General features: G+C 35.2%; 1 protein-coding gene across 4 annotated transcripts in view; it reads right to left on the bottom strand.

Moving 5' to 3' along the window:
• trc (Serine/threonine-protein kinase tricornered) overlaps positions 1 to 16,406 on the bottom strand; it is a 154,577-nt gene that overhangs the window by 100,822 nt on the left and 37,349 nt on the right. For 2 of the 4 annotated variants that reach the window (XM_018509918.1, XM_018509927.1), the window contains exon 1: positions 11,356 to 13,482. The exons of the other annotated variants lie outside the window; for them this stretch is intronic. In XM_018509918.1, the coding sequence (XP_018365420.1) occupies positions 11,356 to 11,689 (334 nt within the window). In that variant the 5' untranslated portion in view covers positions 11,690 to 13,482. Of the gene's footprint in view, positions 1 to 11,355; positions 13,483 to 16,406 lie in introns of those variants that run through there. 4 annotated transcript variants of the gene reach the window in all.

Genomic DNA, 16,406 nt, shown 5'->3' with positions numbered 1-16,406 from the left:
TAAGTTGGTTTCGTAACAACAGGCTTATACGTGAAAAGATTATTTAATCATGTGACGTAGTAATTGCGAAATACGAGTACTTAGTTCTTCTTAATTTATTCTGATAATTTTCTATTCTAAAATTTCATATCTCTACTACGAAATTTCTTTTCTCTTATTTTTTAATTTATTCTATTCGCTCTCTCTACAAAACAATAATAAAAAGTATCTATATATGTTAATACATACGTAAAAAAATATAGAAAAAGTGCGCACGATATGAAAAACATAAAATGCTACATGTAAAATATTTTAATTATATTATGTTTTAATTACAATAATTTAATTTTCTAAAAATTTCAATGTTTAATAGCTCCATTTTTTATAACTGACTAAAAAAATAAAAAAATAAAAAATATATATGTTAGAGATAAAATTCCCACCATATTATTTCTCAATTTAACTGATAAAAACAACAGAATGTTTCTTCATGAGAGAATAAGAATCCCTCATTATTCGATTTATACATTTATGTTACATATGATATTTGATAAAAGAGCCGCCGTGAACGAGTTATTTCTGTTTCGCTGAGACACTCGGCATTGTGGGATTTACAGAGCAAATAATGGCAACCAGTGTCGACCCGTTATCCTTCCTTCGCGCCGTAACGAGAGACGGCGGTTTCGCAAACGGCCAGCGCACCATAAGAGCTCGCCTCGAGAGGCGCAACCTCGCGCGCGCGTACGTCGCACACGCGCGATGACAATGGACGCTTTGTTCGCGACTTGGCGTTTACAGATTGCCAAAGTGGACTTCGCGACAGAGACAAGGAGCCGCCACGAATTACAAATAATAGTCGTTCACGCGTAATCCTTGACCTCGCGTGGGAGATTGCGGAATATTTCCCTCGAATTTGTTCCACGCGTGGAAAAATGTATATTACTACACTGAGCGTTATTATCACGTTGACAGACATTTTTATTTAAAATCCGTTAGAAAAATATATATGTGTGAAAAACAGAGAAATATTTTTAAATCAAATTAATCTGTCAGAAAAAAATATACGGTTAGATTTCCCGTTTTTTTTTTACAAGTTTGTATATGTTATTATTAATGTACAAATATGTAGTAGTGTTTCATCATATTATTAAGATAGATTAAATTCAGTAGTATTTCATATTTAATAATCATTAGCTTTGATAAAATGATTTACTCATTTGCTATTCTATGCGAGAATCTCATAATATAAAATCGATGTTAGGATATATATTTACAAGTTTATTTATAATTTAAAAAATATAAACAACATGGGTATTAATTTTGTTTTAGTAATAGATGCCTCCTCGATTGTTAACATTCGCGTAACCACACTGAAAAAAGTCCGATAATAGATAGTTAATAAATGTTGAGTGAAATAATTTCAATAAAATATTTGGTTAATATAACCAAAAATAATTTTACTTTTCTAAATATTTAGTAATTATTACAAAATGGTTATATTACGATATTTGCTAATATTATATAAGTATTGTAAAAAATAAAATTATTTTTGATTATTTTAACGAAACGTTTGAAATTATTTCACTCAATTTGATAACTATTATCAGATTTTTCTTTCGGTGCTGTTCATTGTTTATAAATCAAAAATATAAAGTTAGCCTTCCACTTTGAGAACGATATATGATAGTAACGGTCAGTGAATGAGGTCAGAGGATGAATTGCATTAAGCTTAAAACCTACGTCCTAAAGAGAATGGGTCATAAAAGTAACTGGTCTCTTGCGAACAGTTAGAGTAGCATATAGCTAGAACAAGTAAATCAGTATAAGCGAGTCCTTAATCTTAATTCCATTTATTACTCAATTCAATTTGCCCGTAACGTTTTTTCAATACACTCTGTATGATTAATAGACTGTGTCAAAAGATGGTATATCCGAGGATTTTCCCGTTGGATCTTTTCAATTTGCATTCGAAAAGTATGAAATTACGAGGCTTATGACGATTCTATATTGTCATCTTTCAAATCGAATGGAACTTTATCGTTATTACGACCATTTTGTTTTTAAATTATAGGTTGTACGTGATTTGAGGATGCAGGTACATTCGAGAAATGGACGAAACCCCGGCGCAATGAAGGATTAATTACAGGTAATTGCATCCTTTCGTTTCCACAATCGCGTGAAAGTCTCAGGAGAGACCATCGGTTGTACTAATCTTCGCACGAAAATCGCGTTCGACGGGTCCGTCCTGGATTTCGAAAGCGTCGTTACGCGCACGTGCCTCGAAAATGATCGCGGTTTCGCTTTCTTGTTGAGTGTAAATCTTGGAAGGTGACGTCTCGTGACACGCATCGAACGTGACATGATGTAACCGCTCAATTTCCGCGCACTTCAATCGCGCAAAATGAGATTACAAACTGCAATATATTTTATTTATGAAGAGGTGTACATAATTTTAAATACATTCTGTATATATTTATATACCAGATAATATTTAAAATAAGTTATTATATCACTTTAAACAGTTTGGTGCAACTATTATTGATTTATCATTAGTGATCGCATGTTTTATTATAATATTACAATTAAAATAAACTGCAAGAAAAATGCGATTTTCCTGTTACATCTCAATTTACATAAAAAAAAAAAAAAAATGAATGGAAATACCGGAAGGAATGTTGCAACAATAATAATTGCGTTTTCCAGGGAAGAAGAAATAATTCTCGTTAAATAATTTTGCAACCGTCATACGCGAACGAGGAAAAGAAACGACGTGGCGGAACGTCATTGTTCTGATCGAAAGGATTTTCAAGGAAATCCAGTTCGGTCTCGCGGAGACGAGCCAGCATGCATTTTCCTCGAGTTACATTAGTCACGCTCGCACGGGAGGCGGCAAATATCGTGAGCGTGCATGGAACGGATGTGCACGCGTGTTTCGTAGCGTGTACGTGGAGACTCGCGAGAAGGCAAACGTTTCGTTCGCGCTCGCCACGACAGTCGATGAATTCTTTCCCGGCACCTGCGTAATTTTCCTCCCGGTAGATTACGAGGCAATGACCCCTCTGCTCGGGGCTCCGATAGCGGTTAGACGACTGCAGAAATATAATCGAGTTGCGTCGTGTCACGTCGCGTCGAGTCGCGTCCACGTTACGTGTTAACACCTCGTGCGGGCTTCGCTCACTTGTCGCGGATTACTGCTGGATTACGGTAGAATTATTACGGAAGCAAAATCTTATACAATTTCGTTGAACGGCTTATAGTGTTGACTTCGCTAAACCTGGACGATTCAAATGGGGGTAGCAGGAGCCTAACATTTCTTGCGAATAGAACTAAAAGATTCTTCGTAAGTATTACACTGAAAATTACTAAATATTAATACATATTTTTTTTATATTTACAGTACTAAGTAAACATTTGTTTATAATAAATAAATATTTATTCAAAGGAATGATAGTTAAATCAAATTAATGGTTTTTATATATCAAATAAATATGTATTTACATTTAGTAAATATTTACTTAAAACTATTTAAATAAATATTTATTAAAATTTAGTATTTTTTTCAAAGGACGAATATATATATATGTTATTATAAAATCTAATTTTATGATTTTTAATATAAACACAGAAATTAAACCTTTTTATACAATTTTACGGAAACAAAATATGAAACGAATACATTAAATGTCTACTTTAATTTGCAACTATTTTGCAAACATATTAAATGCTTTTTATAAAAATACGAAAATAAAATGTACTCCATTTGAAGTTCTCCTATTACATTCACCAATATACGTAACCAGCGATTTTATAAAAATGTCAATTAATCACTTTCACCTCAAGAGTGTTCTAAAACTGATGCCTTACAACTGCGAATACCTCGACTAAAATTTGAGGCCGATCTCTCCTCAATTCATGAATATACACGTATTCTTTTTTCAAATTCAAATATATACGTAGCTTAATCATACAAAAGAAAATTCTAAAATCTATAATAATATTGACCTATATTCAATCGAATTAGTTTTAACATTTCATACGCGATTCTCTTCCACCAAAATTCTGCATTTGAAATCTTGTTCAAGAATTAATTCTATATATAATTCATATATAATTCTGTATATTGAGATATAGATAAGATCTTTAATAGTCCGTAATAGAGAAGCTTTAATAGTCCGATAAATTAATTACGATTGAATCGGTCTCGGTCATCTCTAGCAACGAGAATCGAATCACTGCGCTCTCAAATCGTACGCGAGACAAGTCGTGGCGGTTGTACGCGACCTCGCCTACACCTCTGTCTCTCGTATGTCGAATGAGCACGGAATGGCACAATGCCGACAATGTGTCGTCGTTAAAAAGCCTCACACATATACCGTATTTCTGTACGCTTACGCCGCAAAAGCGTCTGCGAATACGATTTACCATACAAATCGGCCGCGCTCTCGCCAAAGTTTGCATGCATATACATGCATGCAATTCTTGTCGCGCAAACGACGTCTATCTACCGGGTGTGTCATCGGTTGGCGCGGTACCAAAGTTTCGAAACGTTACGACACGGCGACGAGAAGTTCGAAACGTTGCGACGTCAGCTTCGAAATATGTTACTGTCGCCCGTTTTAGCGCAGTCTCACAAGAGACCGCGAGAATTCTTTTTTTTTTATTAAAGTTTTTTAAAATTTAAATATTATCTGTACACCTGTATTATTCATAACAATTGGATAAAAAAATATTAACAGAATATATTGATTATACTCAAATAACAGGAATCAATTATATTTCTCACTTATTTTAGAATTATTTGATACGAGAAACTGTAATCTTACTAATTTCAAATCCCAGAATACACTAGATAACAAAAAATGTTTTCAATTAATTAAAAATAAATTCTACGTTAATATATAGAGATTTAATACGATGGTGCGAAATGCTTAACATTATAAATTATACAGGGTGTTTGATAATTAATGAAAAATCTTTTGCATAGGGGCAAAATGGACTAAACTGAGAAGAAAAATCCTCTACAATTTTGCAATTTTTGCAATAGTTAACAAGATATTAATTGCTAAAAATTGCCGAAAATTGATTTTCAATAATTTTTTACTCAAAAACTATCAACTTTACAGACAAATTGTAAGAGATAAAAATCGTTTATTTTCTTCTCATAAAGTTTTGAGAATTTTTTTAGAATTTTTTAATACCGTATTTTCTCATGTTGGTAAAAATAAGAAAATGCAATACTAAAAAGTTGATAAAAAATTCTGAAAAAATTCTTAGAGCTCTATGAGAATATAGTAAACAATTTTTGTCTCTTGCAGGTTTTCTGTAAAGCTGGTAGTATTTGAGTAAAAAATTATTGAATACTAATTTTTCGACAATTTTTAGTAATTAATATCTTGTTAACTATTACGAAAATTGTAAAATGGCAAAGGACTTTTCTTTTCAGTTTAGTCCATTTTGCTCCTATGCAAAAGATTTTTCATTATCAAACACCCTGTATATAAAGAATGTTTTATTTTTTTACGAATGTGTCTTCAGTTATATTAATCGGTATAATTTCTATAAATGTATTAATATTTTTTAATAGCAATATGTCATGTCAGTTAAAACCCATCTTTGCGACGCGACGTGAAATTATTTCACATCCGAGGATAAACTGTTTTGCCGCAACAATTTGAATTGCAGGGGCTATGACAAGAATGCGATGAATAATTTCAAGATGCAATCCAATGGCCCATTTCGACGGCAAGGGGTCAGTCAAACCAATGGTCGGTCGACAGGTGCGAATGGCAGCCGACAGGTGACAATGTGCGGTCGACCTGTGAGTCGAACGTGGAACGCGCTTTAATTACCTAGCCAGCCGTTTCCGTTCGATCTGACAGTCGCCGCCTATATCCGGAGGCAGAAATACGAGTTTCCACGATACTGTCAATGTACGCGAGAAGATAAAAATACTTGTTCAGATATTAACAGTCCGCGCCGTCATATATAATAAAATAACACTGATAATTTATTGAATTACAAATTTATGTTCCACATCGTAAAACTTCTAAAATTTATGCATCTATATACACTGTTAAATATCAAATGAGCAACGGTAACGTAATTCCTCAAGTTAAATGACATTTTGTTATTTTTAATTTTTGTCTGTTAAAACAAATCAATTCATTTCTGTGATTGAATTGCTTGACTTCAAAATATAATAAATAATGTCCATATTAACGTATACACTTAGTAAATAATAAATTAAACTGGAATCAATTTAATACATTTATTGAGTTAAATTGTTTAACTCCATTGTGTTGTAACTAAATTAACTATATATTGAATAAGAGCAATGGCGCGACCTAAAAATGATTAAAAATAATTCAAATTGCATATAATTTGGCATCATATATGAATTTAGCAGTGTAAGATGTGCAAATCTATAAATTAAGAAGCATGACGTAAAGCATAATAAGCATGATATAATTGCGTAAGTGGTGATTTCGTGCAGATGTGCAATATTCTGCATAACGTTATTCTACGGAATATATTGAAAATCTGGGTTAAAGCTAGTAACATTTTTCTTTTCCAAAATTATACTTAGCGTGGAAAGTATATTTTTATATATATATCCTCATATATTTTATATATCAAAACAATTTTATATAATAAACAGCTTTTTCAATTTTCTGACGTAAAAAATTGTTTATCAACGAAAACAACTTATGAAAACAAAGACGCTTCAAAAATAACTAATCAAAGTCATATTACTCATAAATCAAAGACTTCCTTTCTGACAGATCTGCGAAAGAATATTTCAGTTGGTTCAGACCATTCTGTACACTATTTTGCGTCAAAGCCAAAGAATAGTTCCGTACAGCACGTCTGACCGCAGCCTACTTTTAACGCATAGCAATCTTCGTCGCGGGCGTCGGCTAGCGTGAAGATCCTACAATTCCATCCAGCAGAACACAATCCTGTTCCGATCTCCTCGAGGAAGACTCGCCCACCTGCCCACTTCAGCGTCGCGGTGCGACACGACACATACCGGCTTTATGCGTCTCTTTTCACGCGAAAAGGACAGAATGCCGATTATTATTGCACATGCCGACGGCGGTACGGCCTGGTTTTACCGTCAAGTTTAATGTTTATTTATCGAGTTCACGGTTCATCCTCTTTCCGGCCCAGTTATCGCGCTCTGCCGTTCACATCATGTCGCGAGAGAACGCCAATCTCGGGAATATCGTGGCGTAATAAGAAATTATATCTGAGTTATTATAAGAGATATAAAGAATATATGATATTCATACTTTGCACATATAAAAAATTAAATCTGCCATTATTCGATTATATTACACTCATTATATGATGCTTAATTTCCAATATTATCTAAAAAGCTTGTATTTCACAAGATTAGTAATTTATGAACGTTTTTCTAAGATATTTTCTAATAGTTATTTTCTAATAGAATCCTATACAAGCGACGTGATTATTAACTTATTATTTTTGTATTAGCAATTAAATGATTGAAATAGATTAGGATGTTTAAGTAACAAAAATATCAATTTTATTTTTAATAAATGTACGGCTTTTTTCTCGTAGTATATATAATACGACGCCCAACAGACTGTTATCTAACGGAGAAAGTGCCACTCTCCAAATACAGAAATTCCTGTTGCATTTTAATAAACGATAATAGAGTTTATCGACCCTGTTGTTATTGCGACATTCGAAATTACTTGGTTTATTCGCCTCGTTGTTGTAACTTACCCGACACGTGTGGGTCGACTTATCGAATCCTGCTCCGCAATCGCACGATTTGTGTTTCGTCACGTGTACGACCCACTTGCGCTATGAAATACGCGCCAGAGCGAGAACATCAGCCTGGAATAGCAATTTTCAACCGCCAATTTGTGAAGTTGGATTTACATCGAAAGGCAAAATCCTAGGTTAATTACAAGGAAATTTGTGCTGTTTAAGTAGCCGTAAAAATTAATTCAACGATCACTTTGTTAATATATTTGCTTGAAGGATACTTCAATTCCAAGACAGAATTATTGGGAACAATAAGTGCAACAAAAGTATTATATATGAAATCTTATATCATTAATATATATATATATGTATATACATATATATTTATTTAGATGGCGAAATTAAATAAACATGTTACTTCAAGAACGGAGAAAATTTCAAAATATTGAAAAGTTATTTTGAAATAAAAATTGCAAATTTTATTAAGCTTCTTAAGTATCGGCAATTATTCGTAATTATAAATTCGACCCTAATTTTCGAAAGTGCTCAACGAAGCGCACAGTAAAATCAATGCCGAGCCTCAAATGTGGCACGTGTGCTGTACGTGTATTCAGTTCCGCCCGAGGAAACAACGCTTGTGCGAATTTTAATGCCTCGGTGATAGAGACGGTAGGTAGAGTCCTCATATAATTTTACGCTTTGTCGATAAAATTTAATTAGGCGATTTCTTTTGCCGCCCAGTAGAACTTCTGAATAACGCGCCGCGCGTTAGATATACGATATCAATTATTATTCCACACTATATAAATGTGAAACACCTGTTAATGCGCTGTTAGACATTCGATTTAGATTTCACGAAAATTATACTACCACATGCAATTTCTCAGAACTGAAGTTAAAACGGTGTGAACATAAATGTTTGGACACACAGATTTAAAGTTAAACACACTGAACTGAGAGAAAGGATTTTGTTAATTTAACTAGTACTTTTAACAAATAATTTAGTGACAACAAATTATTGTTTTAATTTATTGTGATTGATGTTAGTCTGCTATTTCAACTAATCATTATAGTAATAGAAGCAATTTATGTAAAACCTAATAACCTATTTTTTGATAGACTGATTTGCTAGCAATATTCATTATTTTGATTTACATTGTAAATCATGCATTATTTGTTACATTAACAAATAATGAGAAATTATTCGCAATGATAACTAATTGGTCCGTTTTCCTATATCAAACCATCATATTTATCATCCCTTTTTTGTTTCTATAAACTCATTTTTCTCGGTGAACGTGTTGTGATGAGAAAAGAAAATACAAGAAATTAGAATTTTAGAAAATTCGGAAGATATAATAAATTAGGGTTTTCATCTATTTTCTATTTTGCGAAATACGAGAAGATCTCTAATGAATTAGATACACTGAATAAAATGTCTGGTTGGAATTCTAGAATTGAAATAGACGAATCAAAAGTTTCTGATGTACCAGAATTGTATAGTTGAAATAACAGGAATTCTAATTGATATAATCAGAATATTTTGGTCCATTCTCAACCAGACTATTTTTTCAATGCTAATCTGATGGATATGCTCTTAACAAAAGATTGAAAATAATGTATCATTATTTCGGCAATGAATAATAATGAATTTTTGGCAGAAAGCATGAGATGATTCGTGTCGTACAACTGTTATAATGAGACAAAAAAGTACACACACAGGGATCCATCAAATCTCGGTATAGATTTATAAGATTCAAACACCTGGTACATCGCGCTACGTGAAACCTGTTCAGCCAAAGTACTCATTTGTCACTCGGTTTAGATCTGCCGGTTTCTTTGTTCGATGCCATATGGACGGGACGACATCAGCAACGGGCGGCCGCGCGCGCACATATTATGAAAAGCAGAAATCTGTGTAAGAGAAGAACCGTTAACGCGCCGCATCGCACTCGTGCGCAAGTATACATACATATATAAATGCGTATACTCGCGCTTCTCCTCAATTACCCATTACTACTACGAGTGCGTATTCACCTCGCGCGAACACGTTCTTTTTATTAACGGGGCACAACTACCGCGCACACATATGATGCACCTGCGATGACTAACAGTAACACGTGGATGGGAAAGAGAACGAGAGAGAGAGAGAGAGAGAGAGAGATAGGACGATTGAGCTCGATCTACTCGAATTGAGACAATCGCGAGGGCACGAGTTGCTCTACCAGTTTGCCACGAATCTTGTGTATAACACTGTCTTCAATTAAGATACGTCGCATCTAATAGTTTCCAAAGATAATGTCAAAGATAATGTGTGTTGTAAGTTATTAATTACACTAGTAATCCCGCACCTTTCGTATGTACAGGAAGATTAAACGAAGGAATGAGGAAGAAAAGAGAATTAATGCCGTGCTCTCCTACATTTTTTAAATTACTATTTTTACCGACAAAAACAGAAATATATTTTTAAAAATAGGAAAAGATCAAAAGTCGGAAATTCAGAAACTAAATATACCTAACTTTCGTTCTAGTATAATATTTAAACAAAATTATTTAATTTGATTGAATTTTTGTATGTATTATAATAATTATATTAACATTAAAAATATTTAACACGAATAAATAAAGAAGGCTATATTCAATCAAAGCAGATCTTAGTACCTAATAATACTTCTGTGTAAATTTTTAGTTTAAGTTTAATGACAATTTCTAGTTTAAGTAAACTGCGTGCCGATTATTATTTGTTGATCTTGAAATATAGTCCTAAACTTGAAACTGCATTGTTAAATTTATAATGTCAAGTTATATCCAATTTGAGTTATTTTTAATCATTTCTATAGGCCATCACTGCTGCTACTCTCTCTCAATACGATGTTTTATTAATTAAAGTATAAACTAAAACTATAGAATTAAATGATTTAATCCAAGAAAATGTAATAAATTTGAAATTTAATTTATTATTTAATACGCATACGTTAATATGGACATTATTAAATTTAAAACTAACCATAGAAATGAATTTATTTATATTTTAACATATATGAAAGTTAACAATAACAAAATGTTATTTAACTTAAGAAATTAGATTATCATTGCTCTTTTGATATAACAGTGGAGTACGTAAATTAAATTGATAAACAATTTAATATTACTGATACTAATAAGCATCTTTAAAACAATGTAAAGAATTGATTGCAAAAAAGTATTTAAGACTCACGATAATCGGATAATATTATAATTTATTCTTTTTATCGAATATCGATGTTTACTTAAGTAGCATAGATAATGATGAAGCATTACGTGTCATTTTCAATTCTTTGGGTCCGTGTTTATTAATTCCATTATTATTTAAATATTTTCGTTTCCAAACATTGAATAAAATTATAACTTCAGTATTATATAAAAAATATCGCAAAAAATGTTTGATCACAAACGAATCTTACATATCATTACCACTTAAGATTAAAGAATTAAATATTGAAAATTTGTGATGAGTGATAATTCTATTTTTAGATTTGGATATTTAGACATCTGTGTTCAAAAATTCTAATCGTTGTTACAAAAAAAAAAGAATGATTTAAACAATCTTTATAAGAAAAAGAATATCGTCGCGAATACTCTTTCCGTTAATATTTTTACCTGTCTTGCCCATCGGTGGTTGTCCTAATCTACTGAACCACCTGAAGAATCTTCTGGCCGTCGTGGCCGCTGGTGGTCTGCAGCCATCTAAAATAACCACGCCATTGTTGTTATTATTATTGTTGTTAGATCCTCCACGATCCGGCGGTGCCGTCCTGCTGTAGGGCGACATCCAGGCCGTCGTCGTGCTCTGTATGGTGGCACCCTTGACGGTGGTGATGGAACTGGTTATCTTGGCGCCCGGGTGGGGCACCCAGTCCTCCGAAGCGACCGGCATTTGTCTCGTCTTCTCGTCAGACGAGTCGAAGACGAAGCCGCAGAATACGAAGGTCATTCAAAGTTGCTTGCCGCCCTGCCGCACTAATAATAATTAAAGCCCTCTCTTCCGGAGGAGGGAGAGGAATTCCCGAATTCCTCTGCTTCTTGCCTTCGACGAGAACTCTTTAACAATTTTCTCGCATCGACACCTTGAGTAACGTTGCTATAAATCTCGAAGAATCTTGAGTCGGAAAAATTCTTTCAAACGTCGAAACTCTCTTTCGAACCTGCGAGTTCGATGTGGCGGTTTACAGAACCGATATTCAAAACGAGATTGACATTAAAAACATCAAGCTTTTGAATGTTCGTAGCGAAATACGCTCGCGTCGCTTTGAGCCGCGATTCGTCTCGACTGATCGCTCTCGCGACTTGTTGTCTACTCGCTCGCGGAATCTCAAATCCCTTATCAGCAACGACCAAATGTTATCGCTGTCGCGTGCGTCAGTTGATATTACGTAAGGGCAGACACTTTAATTGATTCGAACGCGCTGCGCTCGCCACGTGCTCTCCCTTCAACTTGTTGCGCGTTTAACGCACCCCGGTGCTCCCGAAATCGATCGGGACTCCGAAACGTGAAAGGACGCGTAGTGCCGGTACTTAAATCCTTGCTCTCGATCGCAAAGACATGTAGTAAGATTCCGTTTCCTGGATAATCCAGTAGAAGCGGTTACAGCGGAATCGACTATGAGACGACGGTTCACTTGTTGAGCTTGCGAGACACAGTTTGGTGGGACTTTCACGAAGTCCCCGGTGGTTCTCCAATTAATCCAGGATCTTCCCGTCACGAAGTTAAGTCTCCTTAGAACGGATCCGTTAATCGAGAAGAAATTATTGCACGTCGGCTATAAGATTTTATTATTTGGTACGTTACAAGGTACTCCGTTTCCAGAGGTTGCAGCCTCACAAAGTAATACTAGGATCTGTTTTTTTTTTTTATTCCTGCACTAAATCGCACTAAAACTTGTTCTCCTTTCGCCAAATATCAAACATATATCTATCTCACTTTAAGTTCCAAAAATGTATGCTAGTTCAGCTACAGACCTATTGACTCCGTTCATCGTGAAAACTCGCATTACCACGACATGTCTCGTACCGTCGAATACTCGTCTATACTACGTGTGGCGTGACTACGACGTCGTCGTTGCGCAGCACGCTACTACAGAACACTTGGAGGTCGAGGTTAGATATATATAATTTCTCTTTCTTTTTTCTTCTTTCTCCTCTCTCTCTTTTCTCTCTATCACCGGCCGGTCGTGCTCGGTCGATCACGCAGCTCCCTCATTACTTGCGCATCGCCGCGCTGCGGAGAACTATCATCGCCGTGCGCAGTTCATTCGCCCTGAACGCGAGCAGACGACTCCGGATTCCGACAACTTCGGACAACGACGGTTACGATACGGTCGCTCGCTCAGCCCGCTGCGTCTTTCTCTCTCCTCTCTCAATCTCTCTCTTTCTTACGACGAGGACGAAGGACGAACAGGTCGTCGTGGAATTCACTGTACACGTCTCCACGATGAGGAACCAGTCACGATCGTATCACGTCACTGATAGCTGACGAAATCGAAATCACACTCGCGAAAAACACGCTTCTAACCCATCCTGAAAAGACACGAAGTTGCGCCGGTTGCGCAACTCTCGGAGGACACCTTTTTCTCGCCTCGTACTCCACTCAGGATTCACCCGCGTGCGCGCGCGCGCGCGCGCGCGTACAAACGAAGGAAGACGACTACGAGAAGACCGGAATCGCTCGCTCGGATACGCTCCTCGAGGGCTCACGATAGACTCGCTGCTTCTCTCGCAACGCTCGCTAACGTACCACCTCGCCACTGTACGGAACACGACCGCGGTACGACTCGCGCGTTGCTCGTAGAAGACTGCCGCTAATTCCCCCCACTGGCTTTCTTGCGGCTGCCCCGCTCCACGACACGCACACCCGCGCGCGACCATAACTTACCACCACCACAATTCACCACCACTACCTGCGCGACCGCTACCACACGCCACACTACTACTCGCTCACCCCACGTCACGCACGAGGCTGCGTAAAGGCCCTGTTACGTCGCACACGTTGGAGACTCGATTCAAAATTCCTAAGGTCCTGTGCTTGTTTTTATCCTCTACCAACGTAGATTAACATATATCTCAATTCAACTTACTTTTCTTTTTTTTATTCATATTTATAGAACTGGAAGAAAATAGTTTGTTGAACCGAGATTCAAATTAAACAACATTTTGGTAGAAACGAGCACTGGACTGGTTCAGAGCTCGAGCTTATTTCAAGACCCAGTTTTTCATTATTTGGTTAACTTGTTGTTTGAACGTAACTTTACTTAACTTGATAATGTAAAAATTGTGTTTTATGAGCTAAGATTAATCATTAATAGTCTTGTAGTAATACTTCAACTACTTTAAAAGTTATTAATTACAGATCAATTTAGTAATTAACCGTAGCTAGAAAAATAATTTTTACATTTACTTTTGATTAAGCCTAACCAGAAGTTAACCAGAAAATGAAAAACGTGGCTTTAAGTAATGTCATAAGATGTTAATATAGTTCTCTGATTGATTGATGACATCAGTACTTAAGATAATTTTAAATACAAGAATTGACTATAAATACCATCCTAAAGTCGGTTAGTAAATAAACAGATCTCACATCTATACGAAAATCGAAAGCGGAATCGTATACAAATATCACGAACGAGTATCGGTCGATCTTCGTTTGTAATCCTGTGATACATTTAATGTTCATTTCTAGCAATGTTGTAGATTAACTTTAACCTGAGAATCACCGAAAAAAATAGTTTAACAACAGCTATCAAATGTTGAGTAAAATTTTTGTATTTTAATTTTTTCTGAATTTTTTTGCTAATTTCTATCTTTAACGGAGAGAGCGTGAAACGGCCTTAATCGCTTCTTTATCTTACTACTCCTTCCTATCATCTTGCTCTGTCTGCCTACAAGCCTATATCTTCATCTCTTTTCCTATCCGTGACTAGACCGGTCTTTCGTGAATACACGCGCGGTATACACAACCAAGCATGCCTAATACTTCCCTCTATACAACACTACACGATGCCGTACGTCTGTTGGACGATGCCAGGTCGGCAGGTCGGCAGGTTCGTCGTTCACGGATCTTTTTCGAATCTCATAGAAATATTTTTAGAAACGTAATAATCTGTATATCCGTAACCGAAAAATATACAAGGAGAACTAAATAAAATAAACAAACACAGAAATATAAATATTAATAATAAATTTAAAAAATGAAAATTCTAGCTTATTTTCTCTTATATATCTGTATTTATCTATTTAATAAGAGAATTTACTATTCAGTAAAAAAAAAAGGAATTGATTTTATTAAAAGAATTTTTTTATACTCCCCAAAAAAATACAGGCGAGACGATGGGACAGAGATCACTATTCGAGACGTGTATCTGCTTCACATTGGATATCGCGTGCATATATATTGTGCACGACACGAGAGAAGCGTAGGCGGTGCAATGCAAGTACACGCACGTGTATACGTGAATACACGTCGAGCCAAAGAGGAGGTACCGAGAGATCGGGCCCACCGTGACTGACAGAGAGTTGCTCTCTCGCGCATATGTGCACTCGTGTATACATGGCACGTGTATACGTGTGCGTGTGTACGACTCGACTGCATCCCCACTTTGTACGATGCACCGAGGTGGTTTTACCTGCGTGCCGTAATCATACGGTCTCGTCGCGCCATGTTCGAAAGTTTCTAAGCTCCTTCGACCCTGTCACGCACCCTGCGAGACCACGCATGAGAGATTCAATCGAGTGACGAAAATATATTTAATAACAATAGACAATTTCTTTTCTATAATTTCCAAACGCATCGAGTTACAGTGGATGATCAAATTATTAAATAAATATATATAAAGACTCTTGTTATCGAATAAAAAAAGTAAAGGGCATATAAGAGTTAATAATCAATAAAACTTAAATATAAAATAAAGACATATAATATAATTTCTTGATATCATTCCTTCAAATATCTTGGTGGTATAACAATAAAATATCTCGATTGTCTAACAATAATTACATGTTTCGGCTTCTTGATTGAGTCATCTTCAGATTTACAATAATTGTAGTTGCAAAACGCAGTAGCAAGTGAAAAAAAATTATTAAAGTTACAGTTTGAAAAATGTGCTTTTTAAATCTCAATCAGTGAAATTCAATTGAAAAAGAAAGGTATTAGGTGTTAAACTTAATTCCTGCCGTTTTTCGTCTCCAAAATTGATTTGTTTCGAAAGGAAGATGAATGAATACCTTAATTAAAGTAATTTCCTCCATTTTTTACTTTATTATTAATTAATAATACTTTATTAATAATACTTTGATTAAGGTATTTCCCTTCGAAACAAATCAATTTTGGAGACGAAAAACGGCAGGAATTAAGTTCAACACCTAATAGTTTGAGTATTATATAATTAAAATACCATTATTTACGTCAATTTCAATACCATACACATTGAATTTATACACTAAAGCTAAGTTAGATAATCCATATTTCATTGATTTTTTAATTGAATTCACTGTGAATTCACTGATTTTCAGTGTTATACTTGGGACTGCTATATTAGTGATTGTTCAAGCAAGCTCGAATACGTCAAACACAGCCAATTCAAATAACGCGCCGCAAGCACAACTTTCTTTTATGCTTAACGCGACAGCGCATGATCGAGAGCGCGATCAGATTGGCA

The sequence above is a fragment of the Trachymyrmex cornetzi genome, unplaced genomic scaffold (assembly GCF_001594075.2).
Source record: "Trachymyrmex cornetzi isolate Tcor2-1 unplaced genomic scaffold, Tcor1.1 scaffold11, whole genome shotgun sequence".
Classification (NCBI taxonomy): domain Eukaryota; kingdom Metazoa; phylum Arthropoda; class Insecta; order Hymenoptera; family Formicidae; genus Trachymyrmex; species Trachymyrmex cornetzi.
This window is presented reverse-complemented; position numbering and strand designations above follow the sequence as displayed.